Source organism: Microtus ochrogaster, chromosome 16 (genome assembly GCF_000317375.1).
Source record: "Microtus ochrogaster isolate Prairie Vole_2 chromosome 16, MicOch1.0, whole genome shotgun sequence".
NCBI classification, from domain to species: domain Eukaryota; kingdom Metazoa; phylum Chordata; class Mammalia; order Rodentia; family Cricetidae; genus Microtus; species Microtus ochrogaster.
The window spans coordinates 28,921,435-28,934,327 of NC_022018.1; the positions used below are offsets into that span (position 1 = coordinate 28,921,435).

General features: G+C 37.5%; 1 protein-coding gene across 4 annotated transcripts in view; it reads right to left on the bottom strand.

Moving 5' to 3' along the window:
- Nucleotides 1–12,623, bottom strand: part of Fam208b (family with sequence similarity 208 member B) — a 51,670-nt gene extending 39,047 nt beyond the window's left edge. For 2 of the 4 annotated variants that reach the window (XM_026783125.1, XM_026783127.1), the window contains exons 1-6: nt 12,318–12,601; nt 3,287–3,411; nt 3,011–3,147; nt 2,906–2,931; nt 2,717–2,816; nt 362–462 (exon numbers count right to left, since the gene is read on the bottom strand). In XM_026783125.1, coding sequence (XP_026638926.1) covers nt 362–462; nt 2,717–2,816; nt 2,906–2,931; nt 3,011–3,036 — 253 coding nt within the window. In that variant the 5' untranslated portion in view covers nt 3,037–3,147; nt 3,287–3,411; nt 12,318–12,601. Of the gene's footprint in view, nt 1–361; nt 463–2,716; nt 2,817–2,905; nt 2,932–3,010; nt 3,148–3,286; nt 3,412–12,317 lie in introns of all 4 variants that reach the window. The other 2 variants (XM_005354904.3, XM_026783126.1) reach the window with 2 other exon arrangements.
- Between the last annotated feature and the right edge of the window lie 270 nt (nt 12,624–12,893).

Sequence of the window (12,893 nt, forward strand, 5' to 3'; positions counted from 1 at the left end):
ATGGTTGTGAGCCACCATGTGGTTGCTGGGAATTGAACTCAGGACCTTTGGAAGAGCAGGCAATGCTCTTAATCTCTGAGCCATTTCTCCAGCCCCTCAGCTTTTTTTTTTAAGTGCATTTGCTCAATTCTCTGAGCATTCTGTATTAAAGATAAAATCTTTGCCATCTCAGATGAATCAGTCAGTTTCTAACAGGCATCCAAAAAGTAGACAACAAGGTAATTCTACAGCTTTCTCAAAAGACCATTTTATGAATCATTTAAGATGAAATTTAGACATGTATGCGAATGTTTGGATGACAGAGTGGACAGTAACTATAGTAAGCCCAGAGTATGTACTGTGCTATTACATTTTGACAGACCTTTCTGCTCCAAATAATTCTGTCTTCTAAAGGCAGCTTCTGGTAGGCTTTCTTTCAGAGAAGATACTTTCATTACATACTTAAAATCTAGTTCCCGTGGCCTAAAAAACAAAAATGTTATCAATCAGTGTAATAAATAGTGACATAAGCTTATCACTTTATAATTCAAATGAAAACAAAAATATAACGATAAAACAGTCCTTCAGGGCTGGAGAAATGGCCTAGTTGTTAAAGAGTCCTACTCTTGCTGAGTTTGGTTCCTAGCACCCACAATGGGCAGTTTGACCCCTTCTTTTGGCCTCTACTGGCACCTGCACATACATATCCTCACAAAAGGCATGCATACATATACAATGTTTTAAAGCCCTTAAATTCCAGGCTAGGTAATTTAGATATCTATAAACAATATAAATTCTCACACATATGACCCAGATATCATGTATAAACATGTTTACATCTTCTGAATACATGTATTTCTGGCGACACTCAATTATCCAGGTATGTTAAAAATTGTGTTCTAAAACTGAGACTTTTCAAAACTTACTAAATTGAAAAGTCTCTGAAATACTGGGTTATACCATAGAATGAGTCATGTGCAGATCTTTATTCTATTGTCTCCCCAAAATTTTTCTTTCTTCACAATTTATTTTGAAATGGTATCGGACCTATATAAAAGTTGTAAAAGCAGCACAAAAAATTTCTATACTGTACTATATTTGCTTACTCTACATGCTTTTGTTTTTTCTAATTTTCTTTCTTTTTTTTTTTTTGAGAGGCCTATCTGATGCCCTATTACCTCAAAATACTTCCTCACATTCCTCCCCCAAATAGTATTTCCTTCTACAATAAATTACCAAAAATGAACAAATTCACAATCACAGATTACTATTACTTAGCTTATACCTTATCCAAACTTTGCTAAGATTCTTCAAAAACCAACTATCCCTAAGAAAAACAGACTGAGAAAGTTGCACAAATAGTAATCAAGAAAAAGAGGCTATCTATTTAAGGAGGGGACAAAAGAGAAGCTTGAGGGGAGGGATTTGGGAGGGGCTAAAAGAAAGGGAAGGCGTAAAGTGATGTAAATCTATTTCAGTTAAAAGCATTTTTGAAAACTTTTAAAAAGCTGGGCAGTGGTGGCTCAAGTCTTTAATCCCAGCACTCTGAGAGGCAGAGGCCAGCCTGGTCTGCAAAGCAAGTTCCAGGATAGCCAGAGCTACACAGAGAAACTGTCTCAAAAACAAAAACAAAAAACTTAAAAAATACAGTTTGCTAGACAGATAGCGCACCTTTAATCCCAGCACTCAGGAGGCAGAGACAGGTGGATCTCTGAGTTCAAGGCCAGAATGGTCTACACAGAGAAACCCTGTCTTGAAAAACCAAAAAGATTTTCAGTTGTCTCCAGTGAAGAGTCTGCCTTTTTTTTCCATTTGTGATTAATATGCAGGTTGTAGGAAAATATTAAAAGATACACAACCAGATTTTCACTTTATCATCTAACTGAATACTATGTGCTACCATTTTTCCTAGATTTAGTAACTACATTCTACAGCAAGAAAGAGCTTTTCTTTCTTTTAAAATTATTTTTGACAAAATTCTTACTTTACTATTTATGGGCTATACTATCCCTATTCTCTGTTCTTACAAATGGCCAAAAGAAAATTAATTCTGACAGAATAAAACTGTCAAGTCAACTAAAGTATATCTATCTTTCAGTGATATGGAGTACAAAGTATGAACAGAAGAAGCAAAATGGTTTCTTAAGATGTCCTTCACAGTTCTCCAGGAGAGAGAGAAATGAAGATAAAAAAGGAAACAACTTCATTATCATAATTCATCATACTACAAACAGATTTAACCGTTACTTTTAGTATTTTTTGCAAGGGAGTGATTTGAGTATTAGAACATCAGATAACATAAATCTTAATGAAGAATCAATAGGGACTATCATTAGCTGTATTGCTCGCTGGACAAATTTCATTTGCTTTAGAGGAAATGCAAGCTTTAAATATAAAGTAATTCAGTCAGGCATGGCAACAGATTCATGGAGTCCCAGTTATTCAGGAAGCTGAAGTGAGAGGATCACTTGAACCTATAAATTCCAAACCAGCTTGGCCAATATAGCAAGATCCCATCTCAACTACAACAAGAGAAATACTATTTTCCCTTAAAAATCAGAATTCAGGTCACTTGTGTACTTCTACTCTACACACTTAGATAAATGTATTCTAACCTAAAACCAAGTAAAATATATAAAATATATTTCACACCATTAAGACCTTGAAAAGAGTACCAAGTACCTAGGACTGGAAAAACAAAATATGCATTAAGGATGACAACAAATATAATACTTACAGTTGTACTGGAATTACTGTGCCATAAGTAGAACAAAGAGTTATATCACACAGGAAACAACCCTGAATAATTAACTGCCCTTTCCATGGAGAGGTGAGAGCTTGAAGAAATGAGGACAGAAAGAAGCTGATTACTTTGTGAAACATTTACTAAAACAACAAAATCTATAAGAATTATTTAATTCCTTACCATTTTTATTGAGGCTTCTTTCAAGTCTAGAAAGAAACAAAAAATATTTTTATTAGAGAAAAAAAAACCAAAGCAAACAAACAAAGTACAGAGGCAATCACTCACATGTTTTTATAAGTGGGCGTTGCCATCTTTTAGGTTCCCAGGATTGAAAAGCTACAATTATAAGAGGAAAGGTCTGTCTGGGTCATTTAATAACAGCGTTGTGTGAAAGTTCACAGAGGTAATTCTGAAAGAAAATTCTGAAAGAAGGAAAAATGTATTATCAGTACTATAGAATTACCCATGGATTAAATTCATCCCAACCCTAGTCAAACCTGAAATTTAGGACATTAGTCTAAGAAATATTTTTTAGGCATAATTTATTTATAGTGACTATACCTGACTTAGTTCGAAGGCACGAAAATGACTTCTTTTGTAAGAAAACATGTAGGTATCTGCGGCCACATATCAGACACTATCAGAAGATGGCCTGTACAATTCTCAGACACAAACTTGATTTTTCCCTAGAATTAAAACAAAAGACTCATGAGATGTCTTCAAATAGCAATAGCCTTAACAGTAGGGCTCATTTTAAAATAGGGATATAGATGTATTTTTTTCACTAGTAACCAAAATAAAAGTTATGCTTCTTAGAAAAATAATCATCTTATAGTTACTGATGGTTTTAATCACTCATAAGCACTTTAAAACTTGAAAAAATAGCTGTACTTGGGTATCTTTCAAAAGTTTCCATCAAGTATCAAAGGAATACCTGATTACACCAATTACCTTTAATGAAACTTCACTGAACGGCTATGTAGTAGTTGTAATAGGAAATATAACAAATAAAACCTAAATTATCAAAAGATGAATTTCCTCTGGACACTGGTGGTACACACCCTTAATCCCCAGCACTTGGGAGGCAAAGGCAGGTGGATCTCTGTGAGGTCGAAGACAGCTTGGTCTACAAAGCTAGTTCCAAGACAGCTAGAGCTGTCACACAAAGAAACCCTGTCTCAAAAGACAAAACAAGATGAGTTTCCAAAGCAAAGAATTGATGAATTGTAAATTAAGCCAGTGCCCAGAAAGTCCTCAAAGGGAGAACATGTAATAAAGTGAATCACTGGCAGATATAACAGTATTTTCTGTGATAGATTAGATGAAGGATTAAAAGTCGGGTTTCCTGAAGCTAGGAGTATAACTAAGTAGTAGAGTGCTCACCTAATGTGGGCAAATAGGGGAAAAGCCTTAGTTTTGATTTCTAGCAATAGGAAAAAAAAGAGTCAAGTCTCAACATAGGATGAACCGGCATAGAATGAGTAAGTGCTAAGGGGGGAGGGGCTCATAAGCCTCTACTAGTAGCTGAGGAGTTACTGACAGTTGATGACTTCTGGGGGAGGGAGAGTTCTCTTTAAGGGTATAGTCCCAATATGTCCACCACACTCCCAGTGAGTGACACCACACTCATGGTTATATGAGCAGCACAAATGGGACTAGGTAGTTTACTTAGGGGAAAAAAAGAACAGGTAGTTGAGAAGTGTTAGGGAAAGGGGAGATGAATCTGAGAATTACAAGAAGTAAATATCAAAATACATTATATGAAATCCTCAAATAATTAACAAAACTACTATAGTAAGTAAAAGAACAGGGGCTGGCTCAAATGATTAAGAACACTGGCTACTCTTCTACAGGACTTGGGTTTAATTCCCAGCACCCAAATGATGACTATTAACTGAATGTTACTTCTAGTTCCAGGGGATCTGAAACCCTCTTCTGGCCTCCTCGGGCACCAGGCGTGTATACTGTATCCAGATAGATGTTTAAGCAAAACATTCATATACAAAATAAAAACAAATGTTATATTGTGTGGTCCTATTTATATACATATCTAAAATAGACAGATCTAAAAAGGTGGGAAATAGACTACTTGCCTGGGTTGGTGACGAGAAGGTCGCAGATTGATTACAGTGATGGTTTCACAAATCTGAATACATGAGAACAACACACATGCTAGACCACACAGTTTAAATGGGTGAATACTACTGCACAGGAAATACTGCGAAGCACCTTAAAAACCACAATCATCAATAATCAGCCAGCGTGCATAATGATCTTTTTCAGTCCTCTGTTATATTTTGCTTTATCAACACTACTAAACACCCTCTTTTTGAGTTCCTGCTGCTGTGGGGTGCATATGTTCCTCCACTTCCCCATTATCTAGATTCATCTACTCTACTACTCCTATACAAGCCACCTAATGCCATCTTGGCTTCAACTAATACCCCAACCCTGGATCCCTCTTGCACTACTTTTATTACTACAAGGCTGTTTCAGAAACATCTTGAAAGGCTGAGTATTTCTTTAATTCATAAAATAGTACCTGTCGACTTACTGAGAAATTATTAAGTACAAGTTCTTTTTCCTTGGTAAAGGACTCTAAATGTCATTTAATCCTCACAGTAATCCTACAAAGTTAACTATTTTTCCAAATAAGAAAACAAAGCCTAAAACTTTCATGCTAATTATGTTTTTAACTATTACCTATTTATCGCCCTGAATTCATAAACATCCCTGTCAATCTTTTCTTCTTTCTTTCTACTCAGGGCACCACTGCAGTGTGTTGACAGCATTACAGTCTCGCTCACCCCTAACATTCCACAGTTGTCAAGCTTGCTCAGATCTATTTGTTCTCTATTCTTTTATCATTACAATGGCACAGGAGTCTTACCAAAGTACTAATCTCTTGGCACTGAAAAATATCGTTTTAGATTCAAAACTCAATTATGTCTAAACTTCTAATTGAAGATTATGACCTTCTTAACACTAATGAATCTAGCTTTTATTATAGTCATCTCAGGGAAATAACTAAGTCTCACTTCATTTTGTAGAAGTCGAAATTCACGTTCCTCAGCCCTACATCTGGCTGTTATCTGTGGTAACAGCACTTGGCCAACATAGAGTGCACACTGACATGCCAATTTTGCCTTTTAACAATGGAACTATTTTGCTTATTACAAATGTTAAAATGAAAATTATAAATCTTAAAATATAATTTATATAATCTATAAAGCAATATACAATCTGATCACTGTATATTCACAGCTCAAAACAAGCTCATGTACAATAAACAAGTTATATCTACAAATGATGACGTTTTCATCTGACTGCAAATTGCTTACATTTGGATTCAATATTCAACTTTAAAATAAATGTAAACTACATTTTTTTTTAACATGTATATGTGTGGAGGTGAGAGGGCAACTGGAAGGAGTTGGTTCTCTCTGTCCACCAAGTGGATTTGAGGTCAAACTCAGACCATTAGGTTTGACAGCAAGTGCTTTTATCCATTAAGCTACTTTGCCCCCTCCTCCATGATTTTTGATACAGGGTCCCTCTCATCCTGTAGCCCAAAGTGGCCTTGAACTTGTAGCAATCTTTCTGTCTCAGTCTCCTAAGTGCAACATTCAATTTCTGAAGACTGTTTTTAATATTCTTAAAATTTGATATACAAAGTTTCTGATCACCAGGCTGATACTTACAATTTTGAAAGTATTATTTTTTGTTTTGGCATGATGTACAAAAGTAAGTAGTTTGAGATCATATAATTTTGTTATTATTAAAATTATTTTAACATGTATGTGGTATGTGCATTTCTCTCATGATACTGGGGATCCCACATGCTAAATCCTCCGAGGCACACCCTCCCTGTCCTTTATGATGACATCCATATAATTCAGTGACAATGTTCTGACTCATCAAATTGGGTTTATGAATTTGTGCTATGGCATTTAAACTATTAATTCTCAATGAAGTGGTTGCACCAAACTCACTGGTATGCTGTGTACCTTCCAAAAAAGATATTAAGTAGTTTTTCTCTTAGAAGAAAATCTAAAAGAAAAAGCTGAATTAATTTTTCTGTGACAATTACATTTTAAGATCCATCTTTGATTCTCTCCATCATTATATCTTACAAAGAGGCAAAAATAAAGTAATGTTTAAAACTGCTTTCACCGCTAGATATATTCCACCCCGAATGCTCTGAGCACAAAGTAGAGGATTTCCACTGAGGTGAAACAGGTCCTGTACCAAACGAGCTGGGCCTTAAGAGCTGAGGTCAAATATCTCTTCTCCTAACGAGAGAGCAGCTGTACATTAAAGGGCGTATTTGATCAAGCAACAGTGTACTGACTATTAGCAAGGGGTTTAGTTCTCCAATTAAATGTTATTATATCTTATTAAGGAAAAACAGAAAGTATGCCCTAGGCACATTTCTTATGACAAAGGCAGTAATTAAAACAGAAACCAATTAAAAAAGACAAAAAGAAAAAGACTAGAATATTCACTATACAAATAATAAAAGATTTATACTAATGCATTAAGACAGAATCTAAAAAAATGAAAATTCACATTTCAAGAGTCATTTAATAGCCAATAAGCATTAAAAAACATTTTCAGTTTACAAACATATAATTGCACTCAGAGAAAAAGAAACCCAAAGATTTTAACAGGTGAACTGGTAGCAAGAATGGAAGCCAAAAACAGAAATGAGACTATCTGAGGACATGTAAGGAGTATTTAAAACCAACATGCTAACAGACAATCATCAAAGTACAATGTTTACATTCAGCAAAAACATTTTCCAAGAAAGAAAGCGAACCAAAAAAGTTTATCATCAAAACTAAAAAAAAAAAAAACCCAAACCAACCCCCCCCACACAAACTTTTAATAAAAGCCTCTACTTTAATCACAAGGAAGATAGCTCCAGATGGATAAAGACAGTCATGAGTGGAGAGCACAGAAGACATCTGAGAAATATTAAGTACTGGCTTTCTAAATCCCAACAACTGTCAACAGGCTGCCAGCTATGTGATAACAACTTTAAAAGAAGTTCTATTACATGACAAAAATAGCATATAAATCATGAGGAGGGTGACTGAAGTTAGCAATTCTAAGATAAGGATGCTTGTAAACTTAATTTGAATAATCAAGAACATAGAATTCTAGGAAAATATGTAATTTCCAAACAAATAGATATTAAATCAATATAAAAATGAAAAGACTAGAAACATAGGACAAGGCAAACAAACAACAAAAAATTACACTAAATTCAAATAAATTGTAATGCTCTGCCCCTAAAGATATTTAAAATTGCTTTTAAAAATTTCCAGGCAACAGAGGTGATGGTTACGTGGTTAAGAGCACATATTGCTCTTGAAGAGGCCCCAAAACTTAGCATCCTGTAGCTCCAGATCCAGGATTCAACACCCTCTTCTGGCCTTAACAGATACCTGCCCTCAAGTAACTGTACCCTCACAAAGACATATGTAAAATTTAAAATAAAAATGAAGTCTTAAAAAAAAAAATCCCAGCCAGGCATGATGGAACATACCTGTAATCCCAGAACTTGGGAGACTTGGCAGGGAAATCATAGGTACAAGGGCAACCTAAACTACATAATGTCAAAAAATCAAAGAAAGAAAAAAGAAAATTCTAACAGATACTTTTTTATTTATTAGTGGTACTAGGAATTGAATCCAGGGTGGTACACATACTAGGCATATGTCAACATTTAGAGCCCTTCCATTAGTATTTACTTGAAATATAAAAGTAAAGGGATGGGGATATTACTCAGTTGTAGCTTAGTTTGTATTAAACTTTAGATTCAATTCTTAGCACGACAAAATAAATGAATAAATAAAACATAAAAGTGTCTATCCCATCTAGTTATATCAAAATAGTTTAGTGAGAAATTTAAAATAAGCATAGTTTTCATTGTTAAGAGTAATATAAATGAGAAGCTTAGAGGTAAGATGAATCAAAGCAACTTGGGCAGTAAGAAAAGATAGTCAAAATTTAAAAAAGGAGATGTAAAAAAAAAGAGATGTAAAATAGTAAGACATTTCAAAAGTAAGAGGATACCTGTAATAACCAATGAAAAATATTAAAGCAAATCCTAGAAAAATCTAATTTACCACATGTGGCACCCTAAACTAATTTTCAAAAAATCTTAAAGCTGGGCGGTGGTGGTGCACGCCTTTAATCCCGCACTTGGGAGGCAAAGGCAGGTGGATCTCTGTGAGTTCGAGGTCAGCCTGGTCTAAAGAACTAGTTCCAGAACAGGTTCCAGAGCTACAGAGAAACTCTGTCTGGGGGGGGGGGGGAGTTAACCACTAACGAGATTAAACCACTAACCTAACATCTGCCACAAACAAAACTGTAGGCTCAAGTGATTAGGAGCAGTCCAATGACAGAATGACAGAGATATGGTGAGGAACAGAACATATTCTTACAATAAATTGTATCTCGAAGGAAATGAATGATAAGAAAAGGCTCTCTAAGAGGTGATGTTAATGTGATCTCACAGGCACACACACAGTAACACTTGCCATCATTTGGAAGACCAGTATTTTCCCAAATGACTAATGAAAGAATGAAAGCCAAAGTGCAAAATAGATAAACTGATTTTAATAAGTTCATTCATAAAGTTTCAAATTTACACTGTAGGCAACTTTAAGAAACTGATCAAAACTGATGAATACCAAAGAAAACACATCTGAAAATGCTATTAAAATGTCTCTTTTTCCAAATACTTAGCTAGCCAATGCCAGACTATTGTGCCATATACTTCAACTAAAACAATCTATTACAACAGACTAAGCGCAGAAGCAATACTTGAACAATAAAAGTGACAGGAAGGCTATTTGCAAAAACATATTACAATGCCACTCTTATCACTAATATTTTCTGGAAGAGAAATAGCTATTTTTCACTTAAAATGCTACTTAAGTCAAGATGTAATTGATTTGTTTTTTAAAGATACCAATAAATATGTTTGAGAGCAATCAGCTTAACATCTATCACCTGGAGTGTGCCATAGTTTTTGAATTGTAAAGGAGTTGGCTGGGAATGTAGAAGCGTGCTTGTCTGGAACACACAAAGTCCCACCTCAATCCCTAGTACTGCACAAATCCAGTATGGCAGTGTGTCTATAATCCCAGCATTTAAGAGAAGGCAGCAAGAAAATCAAGTGTTTGAATCCAGCCTTTGCTACAGATCAAGTTCAAGGATAGCCTGGGCTACAGTTTAAAGAAAAGTGTGAAAGAGCATGGATACTGCTGTAACATAATCTTGGAACAGAACATATAAGTATAAAGTATAATTCTTTTTAAGTTCAAAACAGGTGAATATTTATTGGTTAATGAAATAAAGACCATGCATGATGACAGTTCAAGGGATACTTTCCTTCTAGAATAGATGCACACAAGCCATTCTATTATACCTGCAGTGCTTATCTAAGCAAGGTGCAGAGATACCCTGCTTGCTTTTTCTTTGTAAATACATTTTCAATACAATAAAATCTGTTCTTTTAGAAAGGAAAAAAATCAATGTCTTTTCTTAAATCTATTAATTAATTAATTAATTTATTTATTTATTTCTTTATTGAAACAGGGTTTCTCTGTAGCTTTGGAGCCTGTCCTGGAACTAGCTCTTGTAGACCAGGCTGGCCTCGAACTCACAGAGATCCGCCTGCCTCTGCCTCCCAAGTGCTGGGATTAAAGGCGTGCGCCACCACTGCCCAGCAAATCTATAAATTTATAAGTGCAAGGAATAAGCTACTCACTGCAAATACAAGTGTTCCAGTGAGAGTTTCTATAGAAATTGAGATGATTTGTCTGGAAAAAAGAAAAAAAAAAAGAAGAATCCACAGTTTTTTCTGGTCCCTAAAAGAAAGTACCAATTTATATTATAAAGCTACCACAAGTAAAACAGTATGGCAGCTGCTAAATAGGTCAAAGAGTGTTCAGATCCAAGGTCATAAACAAGGGCTAACAGACTGTCCCAAATGTTTGACTTTCCTACTCACTAGGGAAAATTAAAAATTAAAACAAGATCTTTTTCAACTATCAGATGGGCTTAGATGTTTAGAAAACATTGCTACCTTTCAGTGCTGCCTAGAAGTAATGAAAAACATACCTAAGAGGAAATGAAAATGTAAAACTACAATCACCCTTAGGGCATTTATTTAACAGACTGCCTAGCGTTCTCCTAAAAATTTGAGTCTACAGAAACATCAGCAGCACCCAAACCTGTTTATAATATCTGTAGTGCAAAACAAAGCAAAATTCAGCTCTACAGTATTGCTGTGAGAAAAATCTTAAAATCCACCGATGAGACACAAAGAATAAACATGTCTAAGATACTTGTATTAAATAGATATGCTATGGGAAACAAGTACCAGTCAGGTTTTCTGGCAATTTTCAAATTTCAATTTATTTAAACAAATGTTTGGGCTAGAAGAGATGCCTGCCAATTTATCTTTCTTACTTAAAAGAATGTAATGATTTAAAAGAATGTGAAAGTTAGAAAATACACTGGCAACACACTTCAAACATCATCTTCCTTAAAATAATAATTACAGAGAAATAACTTGGCTATCTTTTATTATTTTTTTTCTAACATGGGCTCACTGGGTATTAGTATACTAGTGACAATAGAACTCTCCTTTACTACAAGACAATTTTCTAATAGAAAAGCACCCTCTTACGCTACCAAGTATATGTACTCTTTACTAAACCTCTTAGGTAGGATTTCCAACCATCTCAGATTCTATACTACCACATATACGCTCCCGTCTTCTTTTTGCTGTCTCAGGGGGGAAACACTGTGAGTCCTCGGGTCACTGGACAAGTGTTAGGAAAGAATTCCATTAACTTTCCCATCCTAATTTGACCTTCAGAGAGAATACAGGTTCAAGCTGCTTAAAGTTAGGCCTTTCGAACTGCTAAATCGCGATGAAGGGAAACTCAACAACGTTCAATCTCCGATTCTGAAGCTAAGCCACTTTTCCTACCAAGTGCTGGTTGGGACTGTCTTCTGAGCAACTGCGGGACCCTACCCACTGCAATATTCCTTCACCGTCACTCCAGCCGCCTGCTGACTGCCATATGGGTAGGCCCATTTATACGTAATAAATAAGTAAGTAATGCCACGTGTTGCCTCGCCGCCTACAGCTTTCAGAACTTGAGGGTTTTCCTAAGACAGGGAATGAGCTAGTCCGCCCCGAATAAAGGGAAAACTTGTGTGCAGAACTGACCGCATCCCTTGGGAACGGAGCTGACCTGTGACAGGCGACACAAACAAAACGCTCTCACGAGCCGTTCTGCCCCTCTGAGTGCAGAGACCAATTCCGAAGCCGTCCACGGGCTCGCACCACGACTGCCTTCTCCACGCTGGAGCAAATGACCGCGGCTGCCAGTCCGGGGCGACCCAGCCATCTGTCCAGCGGCCCCCGAGGGACGCCCACCCCGCCCGCCAACCCTCAATCACCGCGGGTGCCCCCGACGCGCGCGCGGGAGCCGCGCTCCGCCTTCCCGACGGGTGTCTGTGGAAATCCTCGCCCGAGACGCCCCGCCACTCAAGGGAACGTTACCTGTCCCCGAGGCGGCCGCCTTCCCCGAGGAGTCGAGCTCACCGCTCAGCGTCCTTCCCATGCTTTTCCTGCCCGTCCCTGTCTCCTCCTGGCCCCTCACCCTGAGGCGACTCCCGACCTCTCCTCAGACGCGGGCCGCTTGCGCACCAGTCGCTCAGTCACACAGGCGGGTAGCAGCCTCACCTCAACCCCGGCGCTGGGAACGGGTCGCTTCTCTAGCCCCGGGCACCCGCAACCGGAAGTGAAACCTCGTGGCCCTAGGAAATAGGGAGGGGGCTAGACAGACAGAAAGTGAAAACTGAAGCGCCCTGGTCTCGTAACAGACGGGAGCCAATCACGAGGAGGAGGCCAAGGCGCAGGCGCCACCGCCCGCGGCGTCCACGTTGCGCTTGCTTTTCCTCTCTGCGCAGGCGCGCGGCGGATACAACTTGCTTCGCATTGGACGGCCAACCCAGTTCCGCTACTTCTCACCGGATGTAGGCAGCCGGATATGGGATCGTGCACAGGAAGTGAAGTTTCTCAGTCAGGGCCTCTAGTGTCTCGTGCGTCGCTTATGCGCAACTTCCTGTGCTTCGT